Source organism: Lethenteron reissneri, chromosome 33 (genome assembly GCF_015708825.2).
Source record: "Lethenteron reissneri isolate LAM-NWPU_2019-01 chromosome 33, ASM1570882v1, whole genome shotgun sequence".
Classification (NCBI taxonomy): domain Eukaryota; kingdom Metazoa; phylum Chordata; class Hyperoartia; order Petromyzontiformes; family Petromyzontidae; genus Lethenteron; species Lethenteron reissneri.
In genome coordinates this window covers 5628445-5642800 of record NC_083811.1, presented here as the reverse complement: position 1 = coordinate 5642800, position 14356 = coordinate 5628445, and the positions used below count along the sequence as shown (strand labels likewise).

Here is a 14356-nt window from a genome sequence, read left to right as displayed (position 1 = left end):
TCCTTACCTGGTGAAAATTGAAATCGTTTATTAGTTTTTACCTCGACCGAGTTTACCCGCGCGGTGGCCCCACGATTGCAGAGAAACCATTCGGGTGGTGACGTCACAATCGATCACCGTTGGCATGGAGACACTTTAAGGGACCGCGGCCGTTTGCGCTCTTCCAAGCCGTTCGATCTGACGGCATGGGATTTAAGTGAATCTCGCGCCTGAATTGAAATCAATAACTTGGTGGATGCTGCGCTGGCAAATATTCGGGTTTAGCCTCTCGATGTATGTGCTATGAAGAAGGGTCCATTGCCCGAAACGTCGCCGATTATATATTTTAAGAATACACGAACTGGACCGTGACCACGAGGCGTTAACGTTGAATGGAATGATCAGCACGTAAGGAACCGTGGCGAATACTGGCAATTGGCTGCCGGCAGTGGCAAGAGTCCCACAGTGCAACAACAGCTGATGTTGTTACACTGTCGCACGTGCACAGAAACTTCTGGTCTCAATTATATATTCAATCTGGTCTTTAACAGAGGAGGGGATGATTTGAATTAGAACACATTCCTGCGGAGGAAGCTGGTAGGAATGTTGGGTTGCTCGGTCAATGGCCAGGGTCAACGGCGGCGTGGTGTATTCCGCAAATATGGCCGACGGTGAGGGCGGGCACAAGCCGGCGTGAGTAGGTTAAACGTTGAGTTTTATAAGGGCACCACGGGGTGACCAGCCCCTCCCCACCCAGCTCCACCCCATCCAGCCCCTCCCCACCCTCCCCTCTCCACCCAGCCCCACCCCTCCCATTTTTGGAAGCACGATGGACGGACACAATAATCCCCTGTGGGCTGGTGGAACCAGGAGGTTCCTACCAGTAATTGATTTATACTGGAGGAATCCGATGAGCTATGAAGCTATTTTTCACAAATATTCAGTCAGGGCGGGTCAGAACGTTACAACAATACAAAAATAAGATAGGAGTGAAAAGTATAGGAAAGGTAAAAAATCACTTAAATATTTATACAAATAAATCTAAACCTATGTTTTCTTGATCATGGGGCCTCCTTTGCCAGTACCAAAATATGAGAATAGGTTATGCCCTTTTTTCTGGCAACAAAACAGGTGTTTAGATTCGAATCTTTCGTGACTGCAGGAATTACTCTTTGGTTCTTTCGTTAAAGTCACGTAGAAAAAATGAAATAATAATATAATACGACGTTTCGATTGCAACACAAGCAACCACCATCAGGTACAAATTAATGAGAAAACAAACCTCGTAAACTTGGAAATATAATGAAATACAACACAGAGAGTCGGACAATACAACAGTCAGCACCTCACCTGGTTGATTACGTTCTTCCAAAGATTGCTAAATTTGAGAAAGAGACAAAACATAAACACGGAGACACAGACACAAGCAGAGAGAGACTCACACAGAGACACACATAGGCACACAGAAAAAAAGCAATCTTTGGAAGCAATCAAATTTATGTCTGCATTAACCACAATACTTGTGATTAATGCAGACATGATTCCTTGTAAAAGGTTTCAGTTTGGTATTTTAACATCTTAACACCTGTTTTGTTGCCATAAAAAAGAGGAAAACCTATTCTCATATTTTTCTTACCAGGCAAAGCGCACTGAGGTATGAGCTCATTGTTCAGAAGCGTCCTGGCCACAAATGGTAGCTCAACAAAGTGGCGGAAATTTATATTAGCAAAATAATCTAAATGATGATGAGGAGGCGTGGTGGGGGTGAGACGAGGAGGAGACGACCAGGGCGCGTGATGATGAAGAGAAAAGTAAATTCACGTTGTCCACATTGCCCCGGAACTTGCAGCTGCCACACCGTGACAACAGCAGCGGGGGGGTGCCGCCCTCTGTGGGGTGGGTGGAGCGGCCGCCACGTGCCCTCCTCCTCCACGTGCCCTCCTCCTCCCTCCCTCCTCCCTCTCCTCCTACTCCCTCCCTCCTCCCCCTCCCCTTGCCCACCCCCTCCCCGTGCCCTCCTCCCTCTCCCCGTGCCCTCCTCCCTCCCTCCTCCCCGCGACCTCCTCCTACTCCCTCCCCCCTCTCTCTTCCCCCTCCCCGTGCCCTCCTCCCTCTCCCCGTGCCCTCCTCCCTCCTTCCTCCCCCTCCCCTTGCCCGCCCCCTCCCCGTGCCCTCCCCGTGCCCTCCTCCCTCTCCCCGTGCCCTCCTCCCCGCGACCTCCTCCTACTCCCTCCCCCCTCTCTCTTCCCCCTCCCCGTGCCCTCCTCCCTCTCCCCGTGCCCTCCTCCCTCTCCCCGTGCCCTCCTCCCTCCCTCCAACTCCTACTCCCTCCTCCCCCTCCCCGTGCCCTCCTCCCTCCCCGTGCCCTCCCCCTACTCCCTCCAACTCCTACTCCCTCATCCCTCCCCGTGCCCTCCTCCCTCCCTCCTCCCCGTGCCCTCCTCCCTCCCCGTGCCCTCCTCCCTCCCCGTGCCCACCCCCTACTCCCTCCTCCCCCTCGCCGTGCCCTCCTCCCTCTCCTCCTCCTCCCTCTCCCCGTGCCCTCCCCCTACTCCCTCCCCCTCCCCGTGCCCTCCTCCCTCCCCGTGCCCTCCTCCCTCCCCGTGCCCACCCCCTACTCCCTCCTCCCCCTCGCCGTGCCCTCCTCCCTCTCCTCCTCCTCCCTCTCCCCGTGCCCTCCCCCTACTCCCTCCCCCTCCCCGTGCCCTCCTCCCTCCCCGTGCCCTCCTCCCTCCCCGTGCCCACCCCCTACTCCCTCCTCCCCCTCGCCGTGCCCTCCTCCCTCTCCTCCTCCTCCCTCTCCCGTGCCCTCCCCCTACTCCCTCCCCCTCCCCGTGCCCTCCTCCCTCCCCGTGCCCTCCTCCCTCCCCGTGCCCACCCCCTACTCCCTCCTCCCCCTCGCCGTGCCCTCCTCCCTCTCCTCCTCCTCCCTCTCCCCGTGCCCTCCCCCTACTCCCTCCCCCTACTCCCTCCAACTCTTTCCCTCCTCCCCCTCCCCGTGCCCACCCCCCTACTCCCTCCAACTCCTACTCCCTCCTCCCTCTCCCCGTGCCCTCCCCCTACTCCCTCCCCCTCCCCGTGCCCTCATCCCTCCCCGTGCCCTCCTCCTACTCCCTCCCCCTACTCCCTCCAACTCTTTCCCTCCTCCCCCTCCCCGTGCCCTCCACCCCCCCTCCCCGTGCCCTCCCCCTACTCCCCCCTCCCCCTCTTCTCTGCCCCTCCCCCCCGCCCCCTCCCCCCGCCCCACGCGGCACAGCGCTGCGCGGGGTCCGCCCGGCTCCTCCTCGCTGCTTCCTGCCCTGGTGCATGGCGGTAAGAGAGACGGAATTGTTGGTAGAAAACACAAAACTCTCGCGCTCGCGGGCTTCGTGGTGGTCTCCCACCACCACGACCACCACCACCACGACCACCACCCCGTGCCTGACCACCCCCGTGGCCACCCCGTGTCGCCCTCGTAGCCCGGCCGCGGTCATGGGGCACCGAGTGGGGTGGGCCCCCGGCAAGTGGCGCGGGGGCCACGAAGCCGCCGGGTTCTTAGGCGGCTGCTGCTGCTGCTACTGCTGTGGGTGTACGGGCAGACGCGTGAGGGTGGTGATGGTGGTGGGGAGGGAGGCAAACGAGACAGATCGTCGTCGTCTTTTATGTTGTTGTTGGCGAGAGAAATAAGCACGGCCCAGCTCACAAGCGGCTGGACACACAAACACCACCACGAGCACAGAGACACAGGAGGCCGCCCGTCCGGTTGACGTCTCTCGTCGGCTTGTTCGCTCGGCCGTCGGCGTTGGGAGACTAGTCTCTGCTTGTTTATTGTTTTATATTAAATATCCGATGAAGGTGCCGTTTGCTGTGTGGGGGTGGGGGAGTTTTTTTCCTTCTAAATTGTCTTCGTTGCAATGCCCTCAAAGCGGTGGGAACGCGTTGGGTTAGGCTCGGCCTAGTTTGGGCTTGTGTCATGTGGCTGTAGTGTGGTGGGGGTGTTCTATTATGTCTTTGCGAGGTGCAAATGTAATTGTTTCCGCGTTGTTTAGCAGTGTAATGAACAGCAAGGCAGGCGCACATTATTAATGCTGCGTTGGAGCACGTTGAGGATTGACGATTGCACATCCACAGCGTTTGCTGCGGGTTGCATCGTGATTCGTGTCAATGCGTGTCTTTGATTTGAGCACAAGTCGTGTTTTACACCACCACCACAGCAACTCGCGTTGTTGTAAATGTGTACACGCGGTGGTTAATTAGCTGCTGAATAAGAGGGGGTCTCCCCCAGCCCCCCCAATGCCACGTAGGTCACAGGGGTCGTTTTGAGCATACTTCATCGACGTCGATCAATGTGGGTGAAGAAGCCGATCGTAAGACGTTAGAGAATAATAATTACTACCCTTGATCAATTCACTCCATAATAGAGGCCTTTGTTGTGGGGGGTTAGATCGAGTAAGTATAAATGTGTCGTTAAACCCGTCACCACCCGACACAGTAAGGTTTCATATTCGTGGTTCTTTCGGTAAAGTCACGTAGAAGGGAAATAATAAAATAATACAAATATAAACTAACAAAAAATATTGCTGTGGATTTCACACCTGATGATGATTGCTTGTGTTGCAGTCGAAACGTCGTGAGCATTTTATTGTTTTATATTTATATTATTTTATTATTTCCCTTCTTCGTGACTTTACCGAAAGAACCAAGAATATGAATCCCTGCAGTCACGAAAGCTTTAAATCAAAATTGAGTAAGGGTTGTCACGTAAACAAAACTTGCCAATTCGTTCCTAGTACAGCACACCGGTGTGTTGGAGAGTAAATCCACAACATTTACAATCTAAGTACGTTTAGTTTACTCGACAAACTTTACTAATTGGCTGTCGAGTAGTGGCGGGTTTAACAACACATTTACGTGATCTAACCCCAAAAAAACCCTGCATTATGGATATTGGTCACGAAAGCCTAGTTGTTAAACTGATCAATCCATTCATATGGGTTTATTTTGCTGTCCGTCTGATGATGCTAGTTGTAATTACTGGCGAAACGTCGTATTCAGATTATAAATGTGGATTTGCTCTCCAACCCACACCGGTGTTGCTGTACTAGTAACGAATTGGCATGTTCTGTTTACTGGACAAACCTTACTAATTGTCCGTGTTGGGTGGTGGCGGGTTTGACGACACATTTATATTTCTGTGATCTAACCCACCGCCCCCCCCCCCTCTATATATATAATGGATATTGGTTGTGAAAGCCTACGCGTTCAATTTATCAATCCACCGTTTGGAGCATAAAGTATTACAGTACGGCAGTAAAAAAATTATTGCACTGCCCTCTGCTGCTGGTAGCCTGCAATAGTAACACATTTCATGGTGTTGGAGCATTCAATAATTAATTGTCCAGGTTTAAATATACTTAGCTTCTGACATCTGATAAGATCGGGCGCGCACAAATAGTCTGCAGTCTTTAAGAATGTTTTGTAGGCATGGTATGTTTTTGTTTATTGTAATTGTTTACGATGTGACTTCTGCACATAGCATTGTTACATCTTTCTAGATTTGAAGCTTTCGTGACTGCAAGGATTTCATACTCTTATGTTTTTTCGGTAAAGTCACGTAGGTAAAAATAAAAAATAATATAAATAATAATAGAGATAAAATAATAAATCACGACGTTTCGGAGGCAACACAAGTCTCCATCATCAGGTGGGACCGTCACAGCTAGATTTACTGTCTCAAGTGAGGAAAAATCCAAGAGACAAGCTCTTAAATACAAGTCTGGGTTAAAGGTATACTCCATGTCACGATTTTTAAAAAATAAAGTATTGTGTAAGGAAAATCAACCTAAGTGACTCCACACATTGCTTTGTTTCAAGTGAAACTTGCGTTAATTGCCGTTTTATAAACGTCATCAAGTCCCATGTGCAGGTTTATGACTGCAAGAAACTATAGCCTGATACATTTTTAGACACCCCACTAAAATAATGAGTAATTATAAAGCATTTTATGACATGGCTTCCACCAATTTCGGTACACATTTCTAATCGTTTAACATTCCTCTAAGATATGGAGCCATTACTTTCACAATATTAAATCGCTTTTAGAGATAAAGTAATCGGGTCAAAGCAGTACCATGTCTATATATGGATCACCCTGTGTTAGCACAAGTTATGCATGTTAATGGTAATGTTTTTTTAAAGCGAGCTGCACTAAAACAGTTGTATATTAATGCAAATTTATAACAAAGTACAAAACAAAGGTCACAAGCTCAGAAGTAATTAAAGTAAACTAGTACATAGTCATCATACGCATGCAAAGCAATGAGTATTTGGTACAATGTTTTTTTAAATCTGTTCAGCCACCAGTGTAATCGTGATTTGTTGTTCATGCCACATTGTGGTAACAGCGAATAAAACCTGGCACAATGGATCCCAGCAGCACACTACAAGACGCAAATGATGGGCACAAGCGATTGAGTGCCTCGGATATTGCAACAAGCGACCAGGAAGTGATAGGTAAAGTGTACTTTAAATATTTTATTAAAATTACAAATATTAACACAATTAACACGTGACAATTGATGACTGCTCGAGAGCTTTTTTGTTTGTTCAAAGTGTTTCAAAATGAAAGTACGCAGTGGATTTATGGCAGATTTAATTTATATTTTCCACACTTGATGTTGGTTCTGTGCAATGCCTATTTTGGTTCGGTGAGCATTTGAAAAGTAAACAAATTTGCCTACTGATGCTACAAGGCTTGCATTAGTTACCTGCCAATTTGTTTATGTTCTACTGCCATACACCTGATATTGTGTTCTGGCAGGCTTGCTCATAGCCCAGTCTAACCAAGAAATTGATGCCACTGACAACTTCCCAGTGAGCTCTGGGGACATGTCCCAAGGAAATGAAGGTACTTCCGTAAGAGATGTCTATCACAAGAGTTGGCATACATTGGTTTAATGCATGCACAATGTAGAGATTCTTGATGTGTATTGTTTTCCCATAAAACCAGAAAAGATGTTTGAATTGTTATATTTTCAGAAAGCATGCGATTTGAAGATGGGCAGGCAGTGCAGCTGGAAGATGGAACAACAGCATTCATCTACTACACAATCAAAGGTCTCTAACCTATGTTAAACATGTGAAATGTACACAAACATGCCGTCATGTGTTTAGGCTCGTGCTAAAACTTGTGTTATTTTCACATGCAGAGGGCTACGACCAAAGCCTGGTACAGGCCGTGCAGTTGGAGGATGGGACCACGGCGTACATCCACCACCCAGGCCCTGATGGGGCCATCCGGGTCGAGGGTTCCGAGGATGCGGAGGGACCTGACACAACAGACGTCGAGGCCATTAGCGTTCTTGAGCAGTACGCGTCTGTTGTGAGTCTTCTAATGTGCCATTTCAATATTTGCAGTAAAACAATTATCGATTAACAATCGGTGTCACTGATATTCTATGCCGGGTTATGATTTATGTTTATTCCTATTTCAAAAGTTTTTTTTTTATAGATGTAATTTGTTTTTTTACATTATATACTTTAATAACACTGAACTTGACTTGAAACCGCATCTTGGTTTGTCAAACTTGCCAAGCTAGTTTATTGTTTCCCAGTGTGCTCATGTGAGGCAGGGCCATAAAGTGAAAGTATTTGCCTGGAGCCCTAAGTTTCCCAACTCTTATTGTTCACAGTGTGTGCAATTGGATAATTGTGAATGGTAATTTCAGCATTGCATACTGTACTGTATCCCACTCTCCTGTGTTGTGCTGCTCATTAAATTGGTTATTTCATCACAATCCTCTTTCTGTATGCTTCAGGTAACAGGGGAGAATGATGGTAATAGTTCAGAGGGCTTGATGTCAGACATCAAAATCAAAAAGGTAATTGGGTTTCTTTAAATAAATCCTTATGTAGCTATTTTGTCTGCACACAGTATATGGAGGTGAAACAAAACGAACTTGGTAGTGTGCAAGAAGCATACATGAATGTGTGGCCATCACCTGACTGTATTGTTAACTATAGATTTTTCAACACTTTTGCCAGAGTATGAACAGAGCCAGCAGTTCAGGACAGCCATCGGGTGAAAAATCATTCCACTGCCGTTACGAAGGTTGTGGAAGGCTCTACACGACTGCACACCATTTGAAGGTCCAGGGAGAATTTGCTTTTTATCCCTTTAACTGGCATGATGAAAATCTTGTGTTTAACTTGTGTTCTCAAAGCTGTGATTAACGTGCTGGAGTTTTGCATTTGTAATTTTCCAATAATATACTCGCCAAAAGAGAAACAAAATAATAGGAATGTTAAAAACAACTTATTGTAAATATTGATTTTTGTCATTGGTAGGTACATGAGAGGGCTCACACTGGCGATCGACCATATCGCTGCAACCAGCCATGCTGTGGGAAGGCCTTCTCGACAGGTACCGTCTAAAGATTAACGTTCTCAAACCACTTTTGGCATAGCAAACTGGAGTTTTACAACGAGGGTTATATGGAGCGCTTGTTTGAAAACTTTGCAGGGTATGGTTTAAAAAGCCACTTGCGAACACACACGGGAGAGAAGCCCTACCTGTGTCCAGACGAGACGTGTCGGAAAGGATTTAAAACCTCGGGGGATCTTCAGAAGCATATCCGTACTCACACAGGTATGTTAATAATTATTTGAGAAAGTTTCTTTAAAAGTCACATTGGTGAAATATTTCATTGTGACTGATATTCTAACACGTGTCAAGTAAAATCGCTTTTTTCTGCAGGTGAAAAGCCATTCAAATGTCCGTTTGAAGGCTGTGGGAGATCCTTCACAACATCGAATATTCGCAAGGTTCACATTCGAACGCACACAGGAGAGCGGCCATACCTCTGCCCAGAGCCAGGCTGTGGCAGGGGCTTCTCCAGTGCCACTAACTACAAAAACCACGTCCGCATTCACACAGGCAAGGTTGTGTGTGTGCACTTTAAACAAATTTTGTCAACATACCTACGCTGTTGTGTAACTATGCCCTGATGGTGAGTACAGCGAAACGTAATTGAGCCATTTGTGAAATCCGCAGGCGAGAAACCCTATGTGTGCACGGTGCCAGGCTGTGGCAAGCGCTTCACCGAGTACTCGAGTCTCTATAAGCACCAGGTTGTGCACACACCAGTCAAGCCCTACAGCTGTAGCAACTGCAGCAAGACGTATCGGCAGCCGTCCACTCTGGCCACACACAAGCGCTCCGCACACGGTGACATGGAAGCTACGGAGGAGAGCGAGCGGGCACGCTACGAGCAGCAACAGGGCAAGTGCTAATGTTTAACTAAATTTGCCCTTGTGGATTTAAAGGACATGTACAGCCGTTTTGTCAATCAATCGCTGAAACAGTGCCTCCCAACTCCACGTGCATTGAAGGTTGACTATGCTTCACGTTGGTCTGGTCAGTGCAGTTTTGTGAGGGAGCACAAATGAGTGGTCATAGAAGTCCAGTACAACATTTGTATACTTAACTCATGTGTCTGATGTAATGCTGACCTTTTTAGCCAAAAGTTTAAAGAAAAATATGTATGTTGTGAATGTGTGTGCAATTGTCTAAATCCGAGGATATACAAGTTAACGTGTCGGGAAACATTGTTAGGAAACTTTTCACAGCAGTGGCCCCATCTATCTCCTGATTCGTTAAAGACAACATTTTCGTGAAGATGTGTCCCAGGTCTATTTCAAGAAACGCGTTTCCTTGATCTGCCGACACAAACATCCAGCCTACACGTGGAAAATGTATTTCTTCATAATGTGCTTGCTAATGGGTGAAGGTTATTGATGAGGCCGACCTGTGGTGCTTGCTGCATGCACTAGGTGGGGATGTTCCGAGCAAACGACAGAGAATTGCTTACTTGACCGGTGTGGAAGGGGAGGATGGGATCACTGCCCAAGTTGCTGTGGTGACGCACGATGGCCTCACCCCACAAGTGGCACTCATTACACAAGATGGAACACAGCAGGTCTGTAATTGTACACTGCCAATATGGTGCTTTTATGTTATTGCTCACCTTGGGTATATACCAGCGTTTCCCAAATTGCAAGCTTCAATACCCATCACGGTCAGCCCTTTCCTGCTTTAAGTGTCATCTCCATGAAAAGATAAATTGTTGTAACATGATGTACACCACTGGAAATGTATTATCATGTGCTGATTCCAATTTAGACTATTTAAATTAGCGTTAACTATGTCAAGGTTAGCAATCAGCAGACGTGTGCAGCATGTAATGTATTATTTGTAGTTTGATGGAGAAAATGTTGTAAGAGATGTACTTTCATGGGTCGCAAGGACTGAAGTTTTGGAAAGCCTTGCAATCATATGTTATATTGTTTGAAAAAAGTTTTTCTCGTTGGTTTCCTGGCTGCCTGGCTGGCTGACTTGTGCACAAGTGGTCATTCGCAGTAGCGATGTCATCACGCACATCTGCGGGATGACGTCACCAGCATCCCACACCACTGAGCCACGGTTCATGGTTGCTGACGTCATGCCTGCATCCACCTACCCTCCACCCCGGATGTGTATCTCATGTAAATGAAATAGAGGAGATAGGTGAGGGAGGTAGAGAAGAGAGGACGAGACAGAGAGGAACGGAGAGGAGAACGGCAGGGAGAGAGTGAAAGTGCTTAACGGAGAAGAAAGAGAGAGCAAAACGGAAAGAAGAGAGTGAGGGTAAGTGACAAGCAATGGGTGGGAGGATTAGATGGACAGGCAAGATTGGTTGAGACGGGAAAAGGAAGAGGTGGGAATTGGTAAAGTGAGGGTGATCAGTGAGAGATAAAACAGGGAAAGGGGGCAGAGAAGTGGGTGAGATACAATGGAGGTAGAAGAGGGGACAGAGGAATAGAGAAACGGATAGAAATAGAGACAAAGCAATACATCAAGATAATTTGGGATACACAGTACAGAGAAGGCAAGAGAAAGGTCAAGAGAGATGGGGCTTTAAATGAAAAAAAAGGCTGCTGGGAGGGACAGCCGGACAGTCCCAAGGACGTGTGGGTTCCTAGTGATTATATAAAATGTAAGGATGGTCATGGGCATGTTGTATGGAAGTTTAGTAAGAGGGCTTCCAATAAACACAAACCCTTAAAGAGGAATAAACTTTTTGGCAATGTAATACTACTGTTGTAGTAACACCATAAGTTTGAGTATTTGTGTACATCCCTCCTTGCAGGTAAACCTTTCACAGGCTGACCTACAGGCTTTGGGAACTGCTATTGCAATGGTAACGCAGGATGGGACCACTATCACTATGCCATCACACAGCACTAGCATGACGGATGCTGTCACCATGGTCTCTGAAGGCTCTGAGTCGCAACAGGTAATGGCAGACTGATGTGTATGAGAGTTTTGTTACAGCGAGGATGTAACAACATCAATGAGATCCGTGTACAGAATATAGTAAAGCAACAATACAAGAGTCAATTTACAAAAAATACGTTATATTCTTACATGGCAAGCCATGTGTAGTATACTTAAACGTATATATATATTTTTTTGTTAAAAAAAGTATTTATTACCATTATAACATACTTGTTAAAATGTACAGTTTATGCACATAATGCCAAATATCAATATAGAAACATTTTGTTAATGTTTGTGATGAAGGTTAAAAATGAGAGCACAATGAAGACATGTTTTTGTTTTCTATTGTAGGTAACAATTGTGACGGAGGGATTGTTAGACGCATCGATAACGAGCATGACCTCCAATAATGTGGACAAGATTGTCATCAGAGATGGCCTGCCTTCCGTCCGCCTTGTTGCAACAACTAATGGCACACAGATTGCCGTGCAGGTGCCCAAAGATGATACATCCTGCACCTACCGATCTTTCAAATTTAAGCAAATTAAGCATATATGAATGTAAATGCCAAATGGAGTCCACAACCACATTAATGTAATTCTCTCTTTTTGCACTTTTCTCTTTTTTAGCTTGAAGATTCCCAGTCCTGAGGACTGCACGGGAAGTGATGAAATGCCTATGCCTGCAGAATTAATTTGACTAGAAGTGTTATGAGAAGCCATGAGCCAGATGGTGGACAGCGGTTGTCCCAGCTTAAAAAAAGAAGACAGAAGGAATCTGTTGTTGGTTGTGAATTGCACGAAAGTTAAGACTGGTCTGCAATATTCTAGTTCCACGGGAAGAAGGAAGTTATTTGGACATCTGGAATATCGGTGCAGATATAAGATGTTGGATTTTTAAATATGTGTAAAATGGGATTTTAAAGCAGTGAAAAGGAACACTGGTACTTCCCAATCACTCATGCGATTGATGTGGCTGCTACATAAGAAATGTCTATAATAAAGTGACGGATGCTCTATTATTCCCATGTCGCGATGACTTAAAGTTTTCACAACATGCTACCATATAGCTTTGTTCATGGACTTGTTTAATACATTTAAAAGAACAACCTCAGGGTGACACCATGTATATTACCTACATGACCTGAAGATGGCGTTAGCACAAGAATTAGGCTGTTTCAGCAGCTATCGTTATGCAGCTCATGGGGTTATATTTGCTATAAATATCCTTTTTGTGGGTAGTTTTCAGACTAAATCGCTGTGCGGATGAAAAAGCTTAAAGGACAACATTTGCCATCATTTTTCGTTGAGAAATGTTTGGTTTTGCCAGGAAAAATGCTAATTTTACCAAATGGTATCCTATACCAGTATAGCATTAGTTTATTTAGTCAAGTCACAGACTCGAGTGTCACTGTGAATATCCCGAATTTGCATTTTTTCCTTGAATGATTATTAATTTTTTGGTAAAATGCTGTTTGCTAAGGGTTTATTTTGTACAATGCCTTGCCAATAAAATGAAAATATCAAGTGTGCAAATGTGTCTATGAACATTACTCATAAAATGTAAGCATTGATAATTAAATTTTAACTATCCAACTTTGGCAGTTGATGCAAGTTTGTGAACTTATTTTGTTTTCTTTGAATCCGACGTGACAAAATGCCATATTGTCAACTTTTTTTTAAAATAAAGAATATTCTTAGGAGCGTCATTGCCTGTAAAGTAACCGATGTTTTTTTTTCTCTTGGGGCAGTTATTAAGAAATGTGCCTTTTTAGTACATTATGCTTGTGCATCACTGCCAACGCAGCATCACCAAATAAATGTTTTCTATAAAAAGAAAAGGTCGGTTGGTGCATGCCCCGACAAATTAGTGCCGTTCTAGAATAATTTCAAAACCAACTATGCAAAAATACATTGGGATATAATAAACGGAAGTAAAGGATGTAATATAAAAATACAAGCTTTTAATGCCCTGCCCAAATGCAGTTATAACTCCATTAAATAGTTTACTGCTAAGTACAGTATATAAATATTCCAAAATGCTTTAGAATGTTCTATTACTATACAGTTACTTGGCAGGCCTAATGTGTAAAAGAAAAATTCTGCTAAAATTATGTCCATAAATTTTTTACACTTTTTTTTAAAGCTTTCAATGTCGGTATGCAGTATAGTAGTAAAAAAAAATCGGTCACTTAAGTTGACGTGGTCGATTGTGTAATTTTACGGGGTTTTTTTTTGCTACAAAATATTCTAGCTGTACTGACAAATACAGACTATTTTAGTCTACTTGGCTATTAATTTCTTTGGACATTCAAAATGAAACTTTTAGGCACTCTACATGAATTTCCTCAATGCAACCTTAAACATTTCAAGTGATTTCCATGGACATGAATTTAAAACGTATGACCGCATACGGCATTAATGATGGGAGCTCAGCAAGTTTTTGAAGAATATCACAAACCGGTTCGTGTTTAGTAAACTAACAAAATAATATGCGAAGAATAGTACAATTAAGCAATGGACATCGCAGCTTTCGAATACAGCGTGAGCAGAATGCGTGATGGACAACACCATCGTTGCATTGCCGGATTAAGCTCGTGCGGTGGCCTGTAGGATATGTTATAAAGGGGCCCTAAATTAAAACAAATTAAAACGTAAATTTTTTACTTGCACAGTAAAGTAATTGTATTTTTTCATTTCCTATACAGCCGCCAGATAATACGACAAATCGCTAATTTTAAACACTCAGTCGTTTGTCAAAGTTGAAGGCAGTATAGTACTATAGTAATAGAGCAAGTGCAGAATAACTGAACCAGAATTGATAGCGTAAAAAGTGCGGTGCCCGTAGCATATGCTATTTTTGCTTCGAGGATAATCCGGCACTGCATCGTTGTTTAAAGTTGAACATTGTCTCGTGCCAGCCCCCTTAGGCGTTTATATTTTTCTAAAACCAGGTCGCGCTCCAGCGATGTCATAAACTCGTTAATAAATGTATGAGTTGTTTAGGGGATGGTGGGGGTGGTGGTGGTGGGCGTAGCTGAAGTTATCCCTGCTCCACCTCCTCCTCCTCCCATCTCCTGGC

The 14356-nt window shown here is 45.2% G+C and overlaps 1 protein-coding gene across 1 annotated transcript; it reads left to right on the top strand.

Annotated features, from left to right (window-relative positions):
• Positions 1-3180: 3180 nt before the first annotated feature.
• On the top strand, positions 3181-12981 carry LOC133350255 (zinc finger protein 143-like). The gene is made up of 15 exons (XM_061564420.1): positions 3181-3291; positions 6363-6471; positions 6779-6865; positions 6997-7074; positions 7167-7339; positions 7776-7838; positions 8002-8106; positions 8305-8380; positions 8480-8605; positions 8714-8898; positions 9016-9238; positions 9790-9935; positions 11145-11291; positions 11627-11767; positions 11905-12981. Exons 1-15 carry the CDS (start codon positions 3286-3288, stop codon positions 11923-11925), a joined length of 1686 nt encoding a protein of 561 aa, XP_061420404.1. The 5' UTR covers positions 3181-3285; the 3' UTR covers positions 11926-12981.
• Positions 12982-14356: the final 1375 nt, after the last annotated feature.